General features: G+C 37.4%; 1 protein-coding gene across 1 annotated transcript; it reads left to right on the top strand.

Moving 5' to 3' along the window:
* The first annotated feature begins 1,937 nt into the window (after positions 1 to 1,937).
* Positions 1,938 to 3,339, top strand: LOC101030574 (zinc finger CCHC domain-containing protein 10). The gene is given in 3 exon segments (XM_074382563.1): positions 1,938 to 1,984; positions 1,986 to 2,062; positions 2,065 to 3,339. Coding segments are annotated over 3 exon segments (603 nt in total). The 3' UTR covers positions 2,544 to 3,339.
* The last annotated feature ends 18,960 nt before the right edge of the window (positions 3,340 to 22,299 follow it).

The following is a 22,299-nucleotide window of genomic DNA, read 5'->3' as shown; positions in this document are numbered from 1 at the left end:
GGAGAAAGGGGAAAGAAGAAAAATTTCTGCTAATTAAAGCAACTGAACATTTCTCCCTAAGAATTAATGGACTAGAATCCATGGACTAGGTTCACAAATATATACCTAAAAATATGCAAAGTGGATTCATTGTAAGTGCTCAATAGTATGACATTAAAATAAGTCTGGTTAATGTCTTACATAGTTTATATGTTTCTAAAGCTGTGCAAATACAACCAGCCTAAATCAGCACTTTTCAAACTTTAATAATTACACTTTAAGTACCAAGGACTTAACATGTTAGTAGATGAATCTCCTTTAGACACATCCATAGGTAGAAAAATTGAGATTAAAAATATCTTTTTCTGTTCACCTTACATTATGGACTCTAAGTTAGCAGCAAGGCTGAAAGAATCTACTTTGTTTTATGCTTGAAGTTCACTACACAAGTACAGCCTCATTTAAGAGATTGGGAAAATGATTTTGAAAGTTAAAGGCAATTTTCATGCCATTCATTTTTAACTTTTTTCACATGTATGCATTTATACCTATGCAGGAGTAATCACTATTCACTCAATTGTATTTTGAAGATGGTAATAAGCAAAATTCATTGCCAGGATAAGAATAAAATATCAATTGCTTTCTTTGTTCATTCTCTAACAGTGTCATCTTGTAGACAGAATTACAGGCCTAATACAACCCTCAGAAACTGAACAAGATGAAATTCATGCATCCTTGAATTGATCTTGATCATTTCTGCACAATTCATCAATCAAGGAAAGGATAAAAAGATGGCTGGCTTTGTGGGCCTGCAATTTGCTGGCTGTTTAGGATGCCTGATTTTTACATTCAAATTGCTGCTATATTTTCAATCTTAGAAAAAAAAGAAAAGGTTTTTTAAGAAATAATGCCTCTGGCCTGCATCATATGGTAGAGATTATTTTTGTGCTATTTAGGATGACAAAATTATACTGAACGTTTATAAATGTATTCAGGGAAGTAAATAGTTTTTGTTCCTTGAATGTTAGTCATATATGGAGTTATTCTTTAAATCCCCTTTAGAGATGAATCAAAAATTCTAAGCCATAGTTTTGGCCATCTTGTAGATTATTTCTTTAAGATTCAAATACTTTAAGTCATCAGCATGGGGATTAACATATAGGACACTCTCAGCCTTTGAGTTGTGTGTCAGAAAATTCATCAAAATTAAGGACACCTCCCTGACCATACACCTGCTTTGATTCCTATAATGAGTGAGCGAAAAGTTTTCCTAATTCTGTATTTCCTAGTCAATATATTGCAATGAAGCATTGAAATGCTCACACTCCTTCCAAGACTCAATAATTGCTGGATTTTTATTTTTCTAAGGTCTCACCAGTCCTGGATTATTGACTACAATGTTTCACTTTGCATTAGGAACACACTGAGGGATGTGCCCATTCCTCAAAGCTGAACTTCATAAGCAAGACTGGCTAACTCTTTTTAACAAGGAAGGTCCTCTGTCTCCTTTGATTAACCCAAAATTGGGCAGAATTTATGTTTCAAACCCAGAAACTTCTAAAAATAAGAGGGATGGGGAAGAAGCTACTAACAATTACAGCAGAACAACAGACAGAAACCAGGATCTCTTGGGCAAACTGGAACATTTCATCACCTCCATCTGGATCAACAACCAATCATTAACTCTTGTATAATTTGTGACACGAAAGGATAAGTTCTCCTCACTATTCTCTAACTAAATGGAGGGTACAATAAGTCTTAAAATACATAATATTCCTATACAGATGTAAGGGCAAATTTATTGTGATTGCTTCTTATAATTTCCTTCATTTCAAGCAAAGTGAGAAGCAAATAGGCTATGGATCACATAAGCAATCTTCCATTAATTTTGTATAATTGGGCTTTGGGCAAAAACTCAGGCATTAGATAATTAGAAAAATATTCAAAAGGACGCTAAAATGGCGACTCCCATGCATCGGCTCATAGCCCGGAGACAAGCATTCGACAGAGTTGCAGCCTGTCAAGACCTTTTGGATCCTGATTCCGTCATCCATCGTTATTAAGTATCCCTGTCAGCTTTGTGTCACTGCAGCGAGGCAAATAAGCAACATGTAAGATGTCAGAAATGCTTGGAATTTGGACATTGGACTTACGAATGCACAGGAAAAAGAAAATACTTACATAGGCCCTCAAGGACAGCAGAACTAAAAAAAGCTTTAAAAGAAAAAGAAAACAGATTATTATTACAACAAAGCATTGGAGAAACCACTGTAGAAAGAAAGACCAAGAAAAAAAGGTCTAAGAGTGTAACCAGTTCAAGTAGCAGTAGCAGTGACAGTTCAGCCAGTGATTCTTCATCAGAAAGTGAAGAAACATCTACCTCATCCTCCTCAGAGGACAGTGACACTGACGAAAGCTCCTCTAGTTCCTCATCCTCAGCCTCCTCCACAACCTCTTCCTCCTCCTCTGATTCAGACTCAGATTCCAGCTCTTCTAGTAGCAGCAGCACCAGCACAGATAGCAGTTCTGAGGATGAACCACCAAAGAAGAAGAAAAAGAAATAGTTGTTCCATCTATATTGGACCAATGGACTGAAAACTTCAATGTGATTCTCGAAAGGGAATTTAGAATATGTTAAGGCCAAATAGGTTAACTGATGAACATTTTTAGAATTCAAAAGTTTCTAAATGTTTTACATTGCAAGAGCATAGAGTATTAATAATGAATTATATATAGAAAGAGACTTTTTTATTTGAAGGGTGAATCCTGTTTTTCTTTTTTTTTTTTTTTTTTTTTTGAGACAGAGTTTTCGCTCTTGTTACCCAGGCTGGAGTGCAATGGCGCGATCTCGGCTCACCGCAACCTCCGCCTCCTGGGTTCGGGCAATTCTCCTGCCTCAGCCTCCCGAGTAGCTGGGATTGCAGGCACGTGCCACCATGCCCAGCTAATTTTTTGTATTTTTAATAGAGACGGGGTTTCACCATGTTGACCAGGATGGTCTCGATCTCTCGACCTCGTGATCCACCCGCCTCGGCCTCCCAAGGTGCTGGGATTGCAGGCTTGAGCCACCGTGCCCGGCCGTTTTTCTTTTTTATCTTTAAAATATATCTCTAGAACTTAAACAAAGCTGAAATCTCCAAATCTGTTTGTGTGATGAAACTATCTTTTCTTTTTGTGAAATAAATGCCATACTTTGTTATATATGTTAGTGGTATATACCAGACATATTTTGAGGGTGGTGCATCAGAATATTTGGCAGTGAATTTCTAATGCTTTTGGCTATGTGTTACATAAGATTTAATATGTTGTTACTGTAAGCTTAGGAGTTTTCCTATTGTTAATAAATGTGCTCTATTTTTACATTTATGTTCAGAAAGTTATTCTGACATTTTGTCCTAAGTGATATGTTCAAGGAGCCTATTATATTTATAGTTTTTGAATGCTACAAGTTTCAAGTTGCTGTGTTAAATCATTCGTTTTCTTCTGGTTCCTTAAGTTTTTCAAGTTATCCTTTTCTGAGGAAAATTATTCTAGAGGAACCTAAAAAGGGACAAAAAATCTGAAACTACTTAGGAGTCTAATCTCGGTGCCTTCTGATAAAGTCAGTGTGTATCAGAAAAGAAAGCAGCCATGTAAGAGGCTAACTTTAAGTAGAAGTGCTAGAAATGTCTTTGTGTATTAACATGCAATAAAAGGTACCATTCAAAGCAGGGGAAAGGTAGGAGGAAGAGGTAATTTTTACGGCAAATTAGGGCAGCCTTGGTCGCCTTTTATTAAAAGTTTTTTAAGCTTTCAAAAAAAAAAAATATTCAAAGGATAGGTATTCTGTGTTGTCAATTCTGGACCATTTCTTTTTCTTTAAAAATCAGGTGGCGATAAAAAGAAAGAGGTTGATGTCTTCTAAGACATCATAGATTGGTAGGAGTTATTTGCACAGAAACATTATTTAGCTCAGTAAAGAGTTTTAAGTTAACACCAACAGAGAATGAATAACTACGCAAGGATCACGGTTCCAAAACCAGAGTATGTTCACAAGGATGATTACAGCCCAGGCAATATTAAAATAAGAATCACCAATCTCCCTTAGATTCATTGTAGAAAAAACTTAATATAGCACACAAAACTATGTAATTTAGAGAGAGACGGTTTTCCAGTAAATACTCTGAAATAATTGCATTGTGAAATATTCTAAATGGCCCAGGCTTACAGAGTTGGTAGCATAACTCAATGACATCTGCAAGGGTATCTGACAGAAATAGTGATTTCAGATTTGAGTAATTGACCTCAGGCAATTCTTTCTGTTGACCTTCTTTAGAAAATAAGGTAGATTTGTTTGTTTAATTCTTGACAATAAAAATATATTATTAATTAATATAATTATTAATATAAAGGAAACCAAATATTTATCTTCCATATTATGGGAGTATCAATTTTCTTTATCCCCCAAGTGGCTTCAAATTATTAAGAAATAGATAAAATGAAGAGAGGCCTGAAAAATAGCTGTCTTCCATTTCTCAGAATTATTAGCTGATCTGTCAGATGATAGTTTCTGATTGTTTTTCTTAAGACCACATTAAGATTCACTCAAAACAAATGGCCTCATCTAGATTAGCTGTCAGCTCTGCATTTACTTGCATTATCTCCAGAACACAAGCTGTTACTTGGTTGATTCACTCAAACAATGAATTATTTCAGGAAGGAAATAAAATTAGTCAACCTGGTTAAGGGAAATGAATCATTGCTTAAAATGACCAGGAAACAGAGTGGTAACGAATAATCCAGAAGTTCTACATGCAAAGGGCCTCTGTATTTATAGTCCATGAATAAAAGTGCCTCATTGCTATAAATACCAGGAAACAATGATTTAATATAGCTGCAATTCTGCTTGTAAATAGCAAGAAACTGTTTTTATAAGATAAATATTTCACTTGTGTTTGAGAGGCCATTTTTTTAATTTTAAGGAATGTTTACCATTATACATTCTCAGACCTATGCATCTCCAGATAATATAGAACTGTGGTGTTTATATACATATGTGGTTAAGAGAATAAGAGTGACATAGAACTCGGTGAAACCATCCATGGAGGCTAGCCTTCAGAGACTAGGCCAAATATGTGCCATATATAAAAAGAACCTGTGGATTGTTAATAAAAGGTGTAAAATTAATTTACAGAGTAAATATAACCATTTCAAAAAATAGAATACAGTAGAAAATATCCAATTCAAATGTAGTAAGAACAGTAAAGGTAAGTGATTATTTTTTTCAGCTTATGTAAATAAATAGGTATATGGACACTGGTTATAACATCAAATATTATTCCCTCTGTGGGATATATTAATAAATGTTTAAGCTCCCTGATTTAAAGAAGCATATGGTCATATGATATGATAGATACAGAGGTGAAGAGGGTGATAAAATTCTTTTCCCCCCAAATCCTTTGTTATATGTATGGTTCAGATAACCATTAAAGTGACTTTTGCCAATAAAATCTCAAATGCAAATAAAGGGTAAATTTCTACCAAGATATGATGTAATAGAAAGTGGGAGATGTCATATTAAAGAAATAAGAAGTCTGGGTGTATGGTGCTATAGATGGATGAAGGCTGATAGTAAATTGATTATGAATTGGTTCTTCTCATTTCTCAAAGATGTAATGCAGCTACTTACTGGAACTTACATGTTATATTCATTTTCTAGGACTAGAACTGACATATTAGTTTTCTAAGATTCCCAGTTTGTATCACAAACTGGGAGGCTGAAGACAACATTAATTAATTGCCTCACAGTTACGGAGGCAAGAAGTCCAAAATCAAGTTGTGGGCAGCGAGGAGCTCCCTATGAAACCTGCAGGTGAGAACCTCTTCTCTTACAGCATCTGGGGTTAGTGGTAATCCTTGGAGTTCCTTGGCTTGTAAATGCATTATTATAGTCTCTGCCTTCATCTTCACCAGCCACCTTCCCTCTGCATGATTCTATCTTCACATGGCATTTTCCTCTCTTATGAGCACATGAGTCAGATTAGATTAGAGTCTATGCTACTCAAATATGACCTCACTTTAGCTAATTATATCAGCAATGACCTTATTTCCAAATAGGTAATTTTCTGTGGTACTGAGGAACAGGACTTCAACGTATCTTTTAAGAGGACACAATTCAACCCATAATACATGTCAATACTAAAGATGTTGGGTCACTAGCAATTATTTGTTTCTCTTCCCTTTCTTTTCTTCCTAGGAAACCTCAAATACCAGAATATAGGATAACTGCTTTGATTTGCGCTCCCCACAAAATTTAAACTATTTTTAAATTAAATTATCTGCTACTCTTAAACTGTCGTTCCGATGTTGACCATCAAGTTACCACTCAGCCAGATGGTCATTCTAACCACAATTCCTTCATTTACAGATGTTAACCTGGGAAGAGAAGCTGGGACTTAATCTACAGCAGTGCTCCCCAAGTATGGTCTGTGGGCCAGTGGTGAGACTGATTCCCCTGATACCAAATTCCAGTGATAAAAAATTAATTCCCCTGAGAGAATGTTACATGATTCACTTCTTCACGAGCTCCATATTCTCTCTCCACTAGGTAAAAGGAATGAGTGGGGACAGTTGTTCCACAGGAGCTCTTCTTTTACCTAAGTGGGTTGTGGTGTTGATTTGAGGTAAGCGGTAGAAGTTTCCCGGTTAGGCTTGAGTCTAAGCCATGTTTTCTAATCCAGCTTAACCAGATATTTACGTTGGGATTTCAGACATTTCCCCATATTTATAAGGCCCAGTTATCCAATGTTTATGTACATATCCTTTTTGGTGAGGACAATAGAAGAGATTTTTATGTTAGAGAGAGGGAGGGGGAACAAGAGAGAGAGGAGAGACAGAGAGCACATACTAGTATTTAGAATGCCCTGTAGCTCTTCTGTTCAGGATAGAAAATGTATTTCAGTCCCTTTTGCCATGATCTCTCCTGGCCACGCTCAGGGCCATTTATGGGGACATAGCACCAGTTCATAGCATCTTCCAGAGAAGGAAACGGATGAGCAAATGCTGTTTCAACACTAGGCTGAGTCAACTAGTCATATTCAACACGCACTACCTGCTATGAGCCGATCTTCTCACTTGGTCTATAACTACAAACTCTGTCTCTTACTTGGAAACCCTGCTGACCAGGCCTCCATCATTATTACTACAGCTTCTTTCTTTGTTCTCCAAGCACAGGCTGCATCTTCGTCAACAGCTCATAGGTCTTCCCAGGACCTGACCTAGTGGCTTATAGGAAAGCACAATGTCACTTCATAAGAAACTTTTAAAAATCAATTGATGATTTTTAGTTAATTATATGACAGGGGTGAATGAAGAAATAGTGAATACCACTATGAATCACCTCCGAACAAGCACACAAAATGATATATATATATATATATATCATATATATATATATATCATATATATATAACCATATATATATATATATATGGTTATATATATGGTTTTAGTCTGGGGTCTCTAGAGGGACAGATATATATATAGATATATAGATATATAGATATATATGAGTTTAATAAGTATTAAGTATTAACACATCATCAGAAGGTCTCACGATATATAGATATATATGAGTTTAATAAGTATTAAGTATTAACTCACATCATCAGAAGGTCTCACAATAGACTATCTGCAGACTGAGGAAGAAGAAGAGCCAGTCTAAGGTCCAGAACAGAAGAACTTGGAGTCCAATGTTTGAGAGCAGAAAGCACCACGGGAGAAAGACTTAGGTTGGGTGGCTAAACCAGTCTCTCTTTTCACATTTTTTTGCCACTTATAAGCTGTTCTGGCAGCTGATTAGATTATGCCCACCCAGATCAAGGGTGGGTCTGCCTTCCCAGCCCACTGACTCAAATGTTAATCTCCTTTGGCAACACCCTCACAGACACACCTAGGATCAATACTTTGTATCCTCCAAATCAGTCAAGTTGACACTCAGTATTAAACATCGTGTGTGTGTGTGTGTGTGTGTGTGTGTGTGTGTGTGTGTGTATGTATATATTAGCATTCACCTCTTGGCTCAAGTGATCTTCCTGCCTCAGCCTCCCAAGTAGCTGAGCTGAGGACTACAGGTACATGCCACTGCATGCAGGTAATCTAATTTTCTTTCTTCCTTTCTTCCTTCCCTCCCTCCCTCCCTCTTTCCCTGCCTCCCTCCCTCCTTCCTTCCTTCCTTCCTCTTTCCTTTTCTCTCTCTCACTCTCTCTCTCTCTTGCTCTCTCTCTCTCTTCTCTCTCTCTCTCTCTCTCTCTCTCTCTCTCTCTCTCTCTCCTTGAGATAAGGTCTCCTTTTGTTGCACAGGCTGGTGTTAAACTCCTGGCTTCAAACAATCCTCCTGCTTGGCCTCCCAAAGTGCTAAAATTACAGGTGTGAACCACCATGCCCAGCCCAGATTTAAAAATTTTTAACTGATAAAATTATTTTGAAATTTTATGTTGAAAGAAATAAAACTGACAGTATGTGAAAATAAATACAGCTGCTGTATAAACTGCATGTAGTGAAATGTCTTCTAGGAAAATGGGAAAACAAATAATGATGTGTGTTAGAAATATTAAGTCAAGAAGCAAATAAAGGGCAAGGGGAAAGTTTCAGGAAATGAAGTGACCTATGCTTCCTCCCCACTCCATAAATACATGTGGTGTTCCCCTATCAGTGTCCGTGTGTGTGTGTGTGTGTGTGTGTGTGTGTGTGTGTGTGTGTATAACGTAAAACTGGCTTTTTGCTCCCAATATCGCAATACTCTCAGCCCTGCCTCATTCCCCAAGTATTTCTGGTTTTATGTTACACATGTAGTACCAAAAAATTCTGTTCCCAATGACATCATTGCTCATTATCTGGAAACATTTTAACACTGAAAAGGAAAAGATATCCTTTACTGAATTCTGTTAAAGAATAATTTCCTAAAACATAAAAATTATGACTCATATAAATATAAAAAGAACATGTCAGAAATTGACATGTTAATGAGGAAACAATAAAGGTATTAAAATTGGTTCAATAAAAAGTGATTTATATGGAGATTTATATTCTCTACTGAAAAGGAATCATTTGCACAGCAAAGAACAGAAAATATTTCCATCACTATCAATTTTCTACAAGTTAATGTCTTTTTCTACAGAGACAGATTATGTCTGGCAAAGACAAAAGTGCACATCTCTACAGGACAGATAGCTGCCAAGACTCCACTTCAGAGCATTCCACTGAAAGAATGTTCAGTAACCTCTTTTGCCTATACCAAAGTCTTAAATATTTCCTATGTGTAATAATACATATAGATAGATTAGATAGATATGGGGAGAGAGTGAGAGAGAATAGATAGATTTTGGGGGTGTTAGAGACTCTCCAACTTTGAAAAAGAGATTGTTGATGGAATTCTATCTTCAATTGTTTATTAGAACAGTTGGTAAAGTCAGGTCTCAAATGGCTGTGCAAGCTCCAAGGACTCTATATACATCTCATTTATGAATAAGGCTCAGAGCTCCCGTAAGGAAAACCAAAGGCATTCCCATATTCCTTAGAAAATTTGCTATTTTCTCATTTCTTTCACACATCTTAAATACTTGAGATAAGTGTGCCTCCAGTGAGCTAAGACAATAGACAGGTTTTTTTTGTTTGGCTTTATCCAAAATTGTAGAACGTAACACTAGTTGTATATTTGGGAAGATAATGATTAGTCTAGGCAAAAGAAAGGGTGAAGTTGAGAAACCCTAGTTGGTCCTGGAAACAAAAAGTATGGTAATGATCAAAAATCCATCTTAACGAATGAAAATGAAAAGCACAAAAATGTGGATCAACCACAGAAATGTCTACTTCTGCCTGGCACTAGTTCATTTCTGATCAAGTCTACATTCCAGATGGATGACAGTGACCACTAGACCTCTGCATCACTTTTAATCAACATCTACTCAACATTATCTTCAAGAGAAGAAATTTTTTGGGGTCTCTCTTTTGGATGGGCTTCCTCCTAAATTCAAGTCAAGTCATTTTAGATGCTACATTAAAACAGCACAGTGGTACAATGTTTTATCATGATTCCTTTTTATAAAATTACCTCTGTATTACACATTATCTCTGTTCTAAGGAACTCTACTTCTATAGTTTATTTAATTCAGCATAGCTGAATCTTCTTCGAAAGTCATATAATGAATTTTGACCCAAAGCAACAAAATACCCTGGAGATATGCTTATGAAATTGGTCCACATTCCAAGAAATGAGAAGTAATGTGTACAGGAAAGCGATAAAGAGTATTTAATATGAGAATAAGAGTCCAGTTTTGCATCTAGTTTAAAGTAGAGAGTTACATAGAATTTTAGCATCTTTTAAAAAGGGCTTATGAAATATTTCTTTTCTTTGTCAGATTCTGGCTTCTATAATGGAAGTAATCAGCATTATTTGTTAGAAAATTGCATTTGTGATGATAAATGTCTTTTCAGATGCCTAAAATGTCTCTGCTTCTCTCCGGTTTCTAATACATCTCAATTTATTGCTTCATGTGATTTAAAAAATAGAATTAAGTGTGACGTTAAGGTGTCCTAGTTTGACTATGTGGTATTTGATCTATGGAATGTCATTTAGTTTTCTGGAACTGGTTACAAATTAGGCATAAGCAACTTTTTCTGGAGTCACAGAAACTTTGAAACCCTCACATTTGATTAGTTGTAAGTGAGAAGTTATATTTCACTAACTGTACTATTAAAAGAAAAAGTCAATGAGTCCAGAGGGGGCGCCAAGATGGTCAGAGAAGCCAGCACCACAATACAGCTCCCAGCGAATGAGACACACAGGGTTAGAGGACTTAATGATTCCAAACGAGGTGCTGGGTTCGTTTCTGTGGGACTGATAGGGCACTGAAATTAGGCCCAGGGAAGGAGCCACAGGGCCAGAGCCATCGGGGGGGCAAATCAAGACAGGGGGTGGGATGGGGGCATGGATGCACATGTCCCCACTTGACATGTGCAGCCAGCTCAGAGAGTCGGGGGACTTAACCCCCTCAGTGCTCCGTTTCGGATCCTGTGCTTACCTCATCCCTCCTGCAACCCATGGTCCATGAGAGTCCTGCCAGACGGTGGGGTGCTGTGGGTAGTTGATGCAAATCTGAGCATCGGCTACCATGGGGCCGGCACGTTGTCACAGGGACCTGGGCAGGAGTTTCAACTAACGCCGTCCCACAGAGGGAGGCAGAGTTGAAAGCAGGGAAACAGAGCACAAGGCCTGACAGGCCCCACCTCCACAGAACTCAAAGTGAAGCCCTTGCTTGAGAGTTTAGCAGCAAATACACCAGCTTGACCCTATCAGGAAGATTGAGCTCTGGGAGAGAGGCCATTGGGAAGGCGGGGCCAATCTCACCTGCAAACAATCTGGAGGGAAGGACCGCCCACCCAGCAACCTGACTGAACCTGGGAGACCCCAGCAGCGCCCTCTACAGGCAAAAAAGATACAGCTCCAACCTCAACAGAAAAAAGACGTCCACTCAAAGACTCCTCCTGAAATCACCAACTTCAAAGATTAAAGGGAGCTAAATCCACAAAGATGGGAAAAAAACAGCACAAAAGGGATGATGCCACCACAGAACAGAACACCTCTTCTCCTCCCAGGAATCACAACTCCTCACCATCAAGGGAACAAAAAAAGACAGAGAATGAAGCTAATGAAGTGACAGAAGCAGGCTTCAGAAGGTGGGTAATAACAAACTTCTCTGAGTTAAAAGACCATGTTCTAACCCAATGCAAAGAAACTAAGAACCTTGAAAAAAGGTTATATGAAATGCTAACTAGAATAATGAATTAGAGAAGAATAGAAACAACTGGATGGAGCTGAAAAACACAGCACAAGAACTTCACGAGGCATACACAAGTTTCAACAGCCGAATCAATCAGACAGAAGAGAGGATATCAGAGATAGAAGATAAAATCAATGAAATAAAATGAGAAAGCAAGATTAGAGAAACAACAGTGAAAAGAAATGAACAGAGCCTCCAAGAAATATGGGATTATGTGAAAAAAACCTAATCTATGCTTGATTGGCATATGTGAATGTGATAGGGAGAATCAATCCAAGTTGGAAAACCCTCTTCAAGATACTATCCGAGAGAACTTTCCCAACCTAGCAAGGCAGGCCAACATTCAAATCCAGGAAATACAGAGAACACCACAAAGATATTCCTCAAAAAGAGCAACCCCAAGGCACATAGTTGTCAGATTCACCAGGGTTGAAATGAGAAAAAAAATCCTAAGGGCAGCCAGAGAGAAAGGTCAAGTTACCCACAAAGGAAAGACCATCAGACTCACAGCAGATCTCTTGGCAGAAACCCTGCAAGCTAGAAGGGAGTGGGGGCCGATATTCAACATCCTTAAAGAAAAGAATGTTCAACCCAGCATTTCATATCGAGCCAAACTAAGCTACATAAGTGTAGGAGAAATAAAATCCTTTATGGACAAGCAATTGCTGACAGATTTTGTTGCTGCAAGACCTGCCTTACAGGAGCTACTGAGGGAAGTACTAAACAGGGAAAGGAGCAACCAGAACCAGCCACTACAAAAGCGTACCAAATGGTAAAGAATAATGATGCAATGAAAGAGCCACGTCAATTCACAGGCAAAACAACCAGCCAGTAACAAAATAGCAGGACCAAATTCAAACATAACAATATTAACGTTGAATGTAAATGGCTTAAATGCCCCAATCAAAAGACACAGACTGGCACACTGGATAAAAAGTCAACACCCATTGGATTGCTGTATTCAGGAGACCCATCTCACACGCAAAGACTCACATAAACTCAAAATAAAGGGATGGAAGAAGATTTATTAAGCAAATTGAGAGCAAAAAAAAAGCAGGGGTGGCAATCCTAATCTCTGATAAAAACGAATTTTAAACCAGCAAAGATCAAAAGAGACAAAGAAGGGCATTATATAATGGTAAAAGGATCAATGCTACAAGAAGAGCTAACTATTCTAAATATTTATGCACCCAATGCAGGAGCACCCAGATACATAAAGCAAGTTCTTAAAGACCTACAAAGAAACTTAGACTCCCACACAATAATAGTTGGAGACTTTAACACTCTACTGACAATATTGGACAGATCAATGAGATAGAAAGTCAACAAGGATATCCAGGACTTGAATGCAGAGTTGGACCAAGCAGACCTAATAGACATTTACAGGACAATCCACCCCAAATCCACAGAATACACATTCTTCTCAGCATCACATTGCACTTACTCCAAAATTGGCCACATAATTGGAAGTAAATGACTCCTCAGCAAATGCAAAAGAACAGAAACCATAACAAACAGTCTCTCAGACCACAGCGCAATCAAATTAGTACTCAGGATTAGGAAAAGCACTCAAAACCGCACAACCACATGGAAACTGAACAACTTGCTCCTGAATGATGAATGGATAAACAATGAAATGAAGGCAGAAATAAAAATGTTCTTTGAAACCAACAAGAATGAAGACACAATGTACCAGATCCTATGGGACACATTTAAAGCAGTGTATAGAGGGAAATTTATAGCAATAAATGCCCACATGAAAAACAAGGAAAGATCTAAAATCGACACCCTATTGTCAAAGTTGAAAGAGATAGAGGAGTAAGATCAAAACAACTCAAAAGCAAGCAGAAGACAAGAAATAACTAAGATCAGAGCAGAACTGAAGGAGACAGAGACACAAAAAAAACCCTTCAAAAAAATTAATAAATCCAGAAGCTGGTTTTTTGAAAAGATCAACAAAATAAACAGACTGCTAGCTAGATTAATAAGAAAGAGAGAAGAATTGAATAGATGCAATAAAAAATGATAAAGGGGAGATCACCACCGATTTCTTGGAAATACGAACTACCATCAGAGATTACTACAAAGAACTCTATGCACATAAACCAGTAAACCTGGAAGAAATGGATAAATTCCTGGACACTTTCACGCTCTCAAGACTAAGCCAAGAAGAAGCTGAAATCCTGAGTAGATCAATAACCAGGTCTGACGTCGAGGCAGCAATTAATAGCCTACCAACAAAAAAAAAGTCCAGGTCCAGACTGGTTAACAGCTGAATTCTACCAAACATACAAAGAAGAGCTGGTACCATTCCTGCTGAAACTATTCCAAACAATACCAAAAGAGGGAATCCTCCCTAACTCTTTCTATGAGACCAACATCATCCTGATACCAAAATCTGGCAGAGACATAACTAAAAAAGAAAACTACTGGCCAATATCCATGACAAACATTGATGCAAAAATCTTCAATAAAATACTAGCAAATCAAATCCAACAGCACATCAAAAAACTTACCCACCACGATCAAGTAGGCTTCATACCAGGGATGTAAGGCTAGTTCAACATACGCAAATCTGTAAATGTAATTCACCACATAAACAGAACCAGACAAAAACCACATGATTATCTCAATAGATGCAGAGAAGACCTTCGACAAAACTCAACAGCCCTTTATGCTAAAAAAAACTCTCAATAAACTAGGTATCAGTAGAACATATCTCAAAAAATAAAAGCTATTTACAACAAACCCACAGCCAATATCATACTGAATGGGCAAAAATTAGAAGCATTCCCTTTAAAAACTGTCACTAGACAAGGATGCCCTCTCTCACCACTCCTGTTCAATATAGTATTGGAAGTTCTAGCCAGAGCAATTAGGCAAGAAAAGAAATAAAGGGCATTCAATAAGGAAAAGAAGAAGTCAAATTGTCCCTATTTGCAGACGACATGATAATATATTTAGAAGACCCCATTGTATCAGCTCAAAGCCTCCTTAAGCTGATAAGCAACTTTGGCAAAGTCTCAGGATACAAAATCAATGTAAAGAAATCACAAGCATTCCTATACACCAATAACAGACAAAGAGAGCGACAAATCATGAGCAACCTCCCATTTACAACTGCTACAAAGAGAATAAAATACCTAGGAATGCAACTAACAAAGGAGGTAAAAGATCTCTTCAAGGAGAACTACAAACCACTGATCAAAGAAATAAGAGAGGACACAAACAGATGGAAAAACATTCCATGCTCATGGTTAGGAAGAATCGATATTGTGAAAATGGCCATACTGCCCAAAGTAATTTATAGATTCAACACTATCCCCATCAAGCTACCACTGACCTTCTTCACAGAACTGGAAAAAAAAAACACTTTAAACTTCATATGGAAACAAAAGAGAGCCCACAGAGCCAAGATAATTCTAAGCAAAAAGAACAAAGCTGGAGGCATCACACTACCAGACTTCAAACTATACTACGAGGCTACAGTAATCAAAACAGCATGGTACTGGTACCAAAACAGAGATGTAGACCAATGGAACAGAACAGAACAGAGGCCTAGAAAGCAACGCCACACATCTACAAATGTCTGATCTTTGACAAAGCAGACAAAAACAAGCAATAGGGAAAGGATTCCCTGTTTAATAAATGGTGTTGGGAAAACTGTCTAGCCCTAGGCAGGAAGCTGAAACTGGATCCCTTCCTTACCCCTTATACAGAAATAATCTCCAGATGGTTTAAAGATTAAACCTAAGAACTAACATCATAAAAACCCTAGAAGAAAACCTAGGCAACACCATTCAGGACATAGGCACAAGCAAGGACTTCATAACTAAAACACCAAAAGCCATGACAACAAAAGCCAAAATAAACAAATGGGACCTAATTAAACTTAAGAGCTTCTGTACAGCAAAAGAAACATTCATTAGAGTAAACCAGCAACCAACAGAATGGGAAAAAATATTTTCAATCTACCCATCAGACAAAGGGCTAATATCCAGAATCTACAAAGAACTAAAGCAGATTTACATGAATAAAACAAACAAGTCCATTCAAAAGTGGGCAAAGGATATGAACACTTTTCAAAAGAAGACAAACGGCCAAGAAACATATGAAAAAATGCTCATCATCATTGGTGATTAGAGAAATGTAAATCAAAACCACCTTGAGATACCATCTCATGCCAGTTAGAATGGCAATCATTAAAAAAAAATCTGGAGATAACAGATGTTGGAGAGGATGTGGAGACATAGGAACACTTTTATACTGTTGGTGGGAGTATAAATTAGCTCAGCCATTGAAGAAGACAGTGTGTGTCCTCAAGGACCTAGAAATAGAAATTCCATTTGACCCAGCAATGCCATTACTGGGTATATACCCAAAGGATTATAAATCATTCTCTCATAAAGACACATGCACACATATGTTCATTGCAGCATTGTTTAGGATAGCAGAGACCTGGAACCAACCCAAATGCCAATCAATGATAGACTGGACAAAAAAAAAAAAAGTGGCACATATACACCATGGAATACTATGCAGCCATAAAAAACGATGGGTTTGTATCCTGTGTAGAGACATGGATGAACCTTAAAGCCATCATTCTCAGCAAACTGACACAAGAACAGAAAACCAAATACCACATGTTTTCACTCACAGGCAGGTGGTGAACAATGAGAACACTTGGGCACAGGGAAGGGAACAACTTTCACAGGGCTACTTGGTGGAGGGAGGGAAGGGGAATGAGGGGAACAGCTGGAGTGGGGACGGGGAGAATGGGGAGGGATAACACTGGGAGAAATGCCTGATGTAGGCAGCAGGAGGTGGGGGGGACGGAGACAGCAAACCACCTTGGCAGGAATGTACCTATACAACAATCCTGCAGGATGCAGCACGTGCACATGTACCCCAGAGCCCAAATACAATTAAATAATAATAGTAAATATTTTCTGAATTTAAAAAAAGTCAATGAGCCTATTTTATGCTTTTATATGCACAGAGATTCTGTGAACTGACCCACAAACGTGATTACAATTCCCAGCCTACATTTCTATGTAGAGCAATAATGTAGGTAGATGTGCACAGTCATACTCTTAACCTGGGCCCTCCCTATGTCCAGAGCACCACTGTGAAACCCATATCGAATGTCAATAAAAGCATTTGCAAGGAGTTCAGGTGCTACTAACCCTAGAATTGTGTTCTATCCCTTACCAAAATGCAGGAACTCTAGACTCCCAGTACACATATACCACACATTGATAATATCACTCAGAGAGCAGAAGTCAGAGAATGTGCAGAACAGAAGAAGGAGGCTATTACTGTTGAAACTGGTGGTTATGTCTTGATTACTATAGAGCATGTGTTGAAAGAGGAACAGTATTCCTCATGTTCTTATACTAAAGAATGCTATAAAAGTTGAATTTAGGAAAGTCTGTTAAGCCCTCTACTGAAAACATGTACTTTGAACAACCATAGGTTAGAATTCTCTGTAGAATAACCCTAATCAAAATGAAATATTCCTTTTGATACAAAGAAGTATGAGAAATAGAATGAGTTGGGACAGAGACCAATGATAAATGAAGTCCATAAATGACATGGAAAGAGGAGGAAACATCAGAGAAAGTCAGAGGCATTTCTGCCAATCCTTGGTTAAGAGGGATGGAAAGTTAACATTAGAACCACATCATACATTGCATGTAATTTGCTGGATTAACTATATTAAATACTGCATATAGCTTATACCATCAGAGGAATAAGCTCTGTGAACCTTATTAGTCCGGTTTTCAGTGGAAGATACATAAGTATCTGCAGTCAAGGTTACAGTTCCCAATGCAAAGAGGGGATTTGGAGTATGTATGCTCCTTTGAGTAACTGGTAAAGTGATGGTCAACACAGAAGAATATTGGCACAGCTCATTCAAATAAATATTATTATTTTGACTAATTATTTGATCATGCCCAGTGAAAATAAAGATAGGAAGAGAAGTTGATGTGATTTGGCCCTGTGTCCCCACCCAAATCTCATTTGGAATTGCAATCCCACCTATCGGGAAGCACCTGGTGGGAGGTGATTGGATCATGGTGGGGTCGTTTCTCCATGCTGTTCTCATGATAGTGAGGGAGTTTTCAGGAGAGCTGATAGTTTTAAATGCGGCACTTCCTCACTCTTTCACTCACTCTCCCCTGCCGCCACACAAGACATACCTTGCTTCCCCATCACCTTCTGCCATAATTTTAAGTTTCCTGAGGCCTTCTGAGGTATGTGGAATTGTGAGTCTATTAAACTTTTTTTTAAATAAATTATCCAATCTCAGGTAGTATCTTTATAGCAGTGTGAGAAAACAAAGATAGGAGGAACATTTTTTAAAAATTTAGCAGGATGTGAATGCTAGTAATTAATTTTTATTAAGAAATGGTGAATTTATCCAGCTTGACTTATTACATCAACAAACTGTTCTTCGTGCATCTGAGTACAGGCTTTCACAAAAATGTGAAATTAGGAGAGGGAAACAAAACAAACAAGAATGTTCTCCTTTTCCCTTTGATCCTGGGAAAACTCAAGGGAAAACTTTTTATGTCACGCAAATGCTATGAAGTTAGAGCTCTTATACAGATGGTTATTTCTGTTGAAACTAAATAAATTGCCTGCAATCTTCAAAGACGCCCCCTGAAATACCTGTCTCTTTCTTGTATTTGTCTTGCATTGGGTACCTTTTTATGTGGCAATTTTGTTTCATTATTTGAGGAACTTTTTCATTCTAAAGTTATACCAAAAAGGCCCACAAGGTGTAGTAGCAAGGAAAAGTCTTAGAGTTTATCTTTAGTGGACGGACACTGATGATGCTCTTTAACCTGCTCTGTGCATCCATCTTCTACTTGCTTTGCTGCTAAACCCTCCTACCTCAGAGGATTATTCTGGAGAGAGGAAAGTGCCTGGGCCAGTCACAGACTGACTTAAGAGAGAACACAAAATATTAGTTTCTTTGTTCCAAAGTGAAATCGAAATCTGAGGGTTCCTTGCAAAATGTGCCCTTGCCTCATTTCCTTTCCGTCCCTAGCTTGCTTTCCTACTCCTTTACTGGCTCTGCCTGAAAGCATTTCCATCCTAATCACTTGCACTCATGTCCAGTGTCTGCTTCTGGGCAGAGTTAGAAAACTTCAATTTTGAAACCCAGTTAGACTTGCCAGCTGTGAAGCCTTGAAGTCTTTCATTTAACTTCAAGACATATTAGTTTTTTTTCTCTGTAAAAACTTCATTTGTTTTCTTTGTTTGCATGACCATTGTGAAGAAGAAAGGAGCTGATGTATGTGAAGTATTTAGCATGGGCCCTGTTGTGCAGCAGGAACTCAATAAATGTTAGTTGAATGTGAGTATTCACTGGCATGTCTTGGATTCTACTATTTAAAATTGACAGTATTATTTTTAGTTTTTTTTTTTTTTTCACTTCTCACCAGCTGGTGTGCTAGATTCATATTTATTACACAGAATTTGTATGTCTTTTTCTTGAGTTACTCAGCTCTTGTTCCCTTGTTTTCTCATTGTGTTTAGCAGATTTGAATAGAAGACAAGATTCTATAGTCACAGTCCAGCAGCTTTGACTTCCACCTGGGGCTGGATTATATAAATGGTTCTTATGACTCAACTCATGTAGAACTATAATTTAAGAAATAAACTAAATAAATCCAAAAGTTTATTTTGTCCCAACAAAGTGAACACAATCTGCTTATGCAAAATATAAGGAAAATTTGAACAATTATCTCACAACGTCAGGATTCAGAAAAATGAAAGGGCTAACGTTCTCATTAATTTTCTCTAATTCATTACCTTTATGGACCTAGTCTTTAAAAATTATTCGTACAATGCAGTTATTGATACCCTAAAACTATCTTTTGCCTTTCTTGTGGGAACTGGCCAAAAAAACAAAACAAAACAAAACAAAACAAAACAAAAAAAAACCACGCTCTCTTCTAATTCTGGGCTTAGCTTGTGTTATAAATTTGGAACTCAGAACTAAAATATACTCTAACTTTTCTTTGGGGAAAATTAAAGATCCATTTTCCACTTTTTAAGAAGATGCATTTTATATAAAACATGGGTATCTGGACAACCTTCAGTGATTTATGATCCTTCAGCAAGTTGCCCAGGCTCATTGGCATAATTATCATTCCCATTTTTCCTAGAATAGCTGGAGTGAAAAATCAAAATAAATAATTATTTAATATTCTAAAGTCATATAATTTAGAAGGGCTTAAGACATTCTAACAGCTTTCAAATGTCACAGTCCTTGAAATAATAATGTATTATGAGTATGGGCTTTTAGAATATGTAGTTTCATGGCATTGATTTTTCAATTCTATGATAAACACTCCTCCCTTTATGAATGTTATTAGCATGCATTACTTAAATGTTATTTTATTTACCTTCAGTTGTTGATAACATAAAAAACAAAGGTTTGTAATCATAAAATTCCATTTAAATTGTTATACAAGCAGTAAGAAATAATGTTATATGTTGAAAAGCTAAAAATCATACATCCCCCCAAAATTATCATAATACCAACTTACAATCACCAAGTGGTCTTGCCTTCAGTGATGAGACACAGAATAAATGATACAAAATATGCATTGGCAAATTGGCCGTTATTTTCCTGACTTGCCTCAATCTTGCGCACAGCACACAATTGATGGAGAGTCTGATTTGATCATTTTTCTCTACTGTTCAGGCAAATTTCCAAATCTCTTTATGGGAAAAAGGTAGTCTTGTGTGACTAAGATCTTCCCATCCAGTCCTGATCACCTTGGCCTTTAGCCATCTTAATCTTTTCCAAATCTCTTAAAGAGTCAGGAGAGCTGAGCAATGATATAAGGGGCTTGTGACATCTTCCAGAGTCAGGATGGACAGCGTAAAGGTAGAATGGCTTGATTGGGAGAAAACTACAGTTTCAAATCTTCAGGAAGCACTACAGAAATCTGTGGCCTCTTAGAAGAGCTATTGCAATTGCCATTTTGATGGGAATTGAGGTGAAAAGACCAATATGTCATTGGTGAGTGAAATCTGGTGACTGTCTGTCCTTCCACATGATTTTGTTTGTTGTAGTGAGGATGGCATTGTTTGGAGAAGGGGTATAGTCTGCAGAATTCAAGCAGACCAGAACATTTCTTTAAAGATTAAATGAGAAAAAACATGTGAAGCTTCAGTGGAGTGATAAGGACTTTGAACTCAGCAATTATACACATTGATGTAGCTGATTTTCCTTGCTTAGCCAGCTTTATTGAATGGGCTTTGCAATATTGGTATGGAATATGAAGTGGTCATCCAGAATCAAGTCTTGAATATATGTCATTTTAACTTTTTAAAATAAGTAATGAACAGCTAGCTAAATTAGGAGCTTTCACATATGTGACCTTACAAGACCTTCTTAAATTTGTGGGGAGAAAATAAAAAGGATAATGTCACTGTTTACTACAGCAATTAGTAACTACTAATAAGTTTTGAGTGCAGACTCTGCCATACACTAATCACATTTTCAACAGTATTTTCTCGGTGTTCCTTATGCACACACACACACACACACACACACACACACACACACGTGGAAGCACCCATCCTACTAAGTAGGTACTACTATTATCTCTAATTTAAAAACCAAAAAACTGAAGATTATGTAAGTCCTGCAACTTTCCTAGGTTAACACAGCTAGTAAGTCCTAAAACAGGTATTCAAAAAGAATCTAGAGACTAATGTCTGTGTAAAGTCTATGCTACTTGCCCATTTAAATGTAGGAGGACCATCAGCCTAATCTGAAGGTGTGATTATGTTTTAGAGCTAGTCAGAGCATCTATATCAAATTTGCTTCACTGTCAGGATCTCCTACCAGTAGAATATGAACTAAGCCAAAATGCATGCATGCTATACAGATGACTGGAGTGTAAGCACAGACCAGATCACATTTCACAGCACAGTCTTCTAACATTAGGAAGCTACAAACTCAGCTAAAAAACTTGGATAGATTTCTAGAGGTTTGATGTAAAATTGTCTGATATCATAGAAGACTCCAGCTATGGAAAGAAGGTAGTAGCAAACTAGTGAAGAAGAAATCAGTTTTCCTATGAAAGTGAAGTGTGGACCAAGTATAGTCTAATTAGTGAAGTAAAATGGTGCTCAAAATCTCTTGTCCACTCATTATCAAAGAGCTTAGTTTCTCCTTGAAAGAAACATAAACACTTTTGTCTGAAGAAAATACTCAAATGCTTATAGGATACTCTTTCATATGTTCTTCTTTGTAGATTTTTTTTTATCTCAGAGATCTTGTCAGGAATGTAGTTGATGTAATTTCTATTATGAAGGTCCTGTGTTCTACCACAAATATTTCCACATTAATCTAGTGGTACCTGGTCAATCAAATGAGAATCACTGGGTTAAAGAAATAGCACTCAGGATCAGGAAATCTGGGCCTCATTCTAGATCTTCTACAAGCTAGCTTTCTGACCTTGAAGAAACT

Source organism: Saimiri boliviensis, chromosome 12 (genome assembly GCF_048565385.1).
Source record: "Saimiri boliviensis isolate mSaiBol1 chromosome 12, mSaiBol1.pri, whole genome shotgun sequence".
In the NCBI taxonomy this organism is placed as follows: domain Eukaryota; kingdom Metazoa; phylum Chordata; class Mammalia; order Primates; family Cebidae; genus Saimiri; species Saimiri boliviensis.
This window is presented reverse-complemented; position numbering and strand designations above follow the sequence as displayed.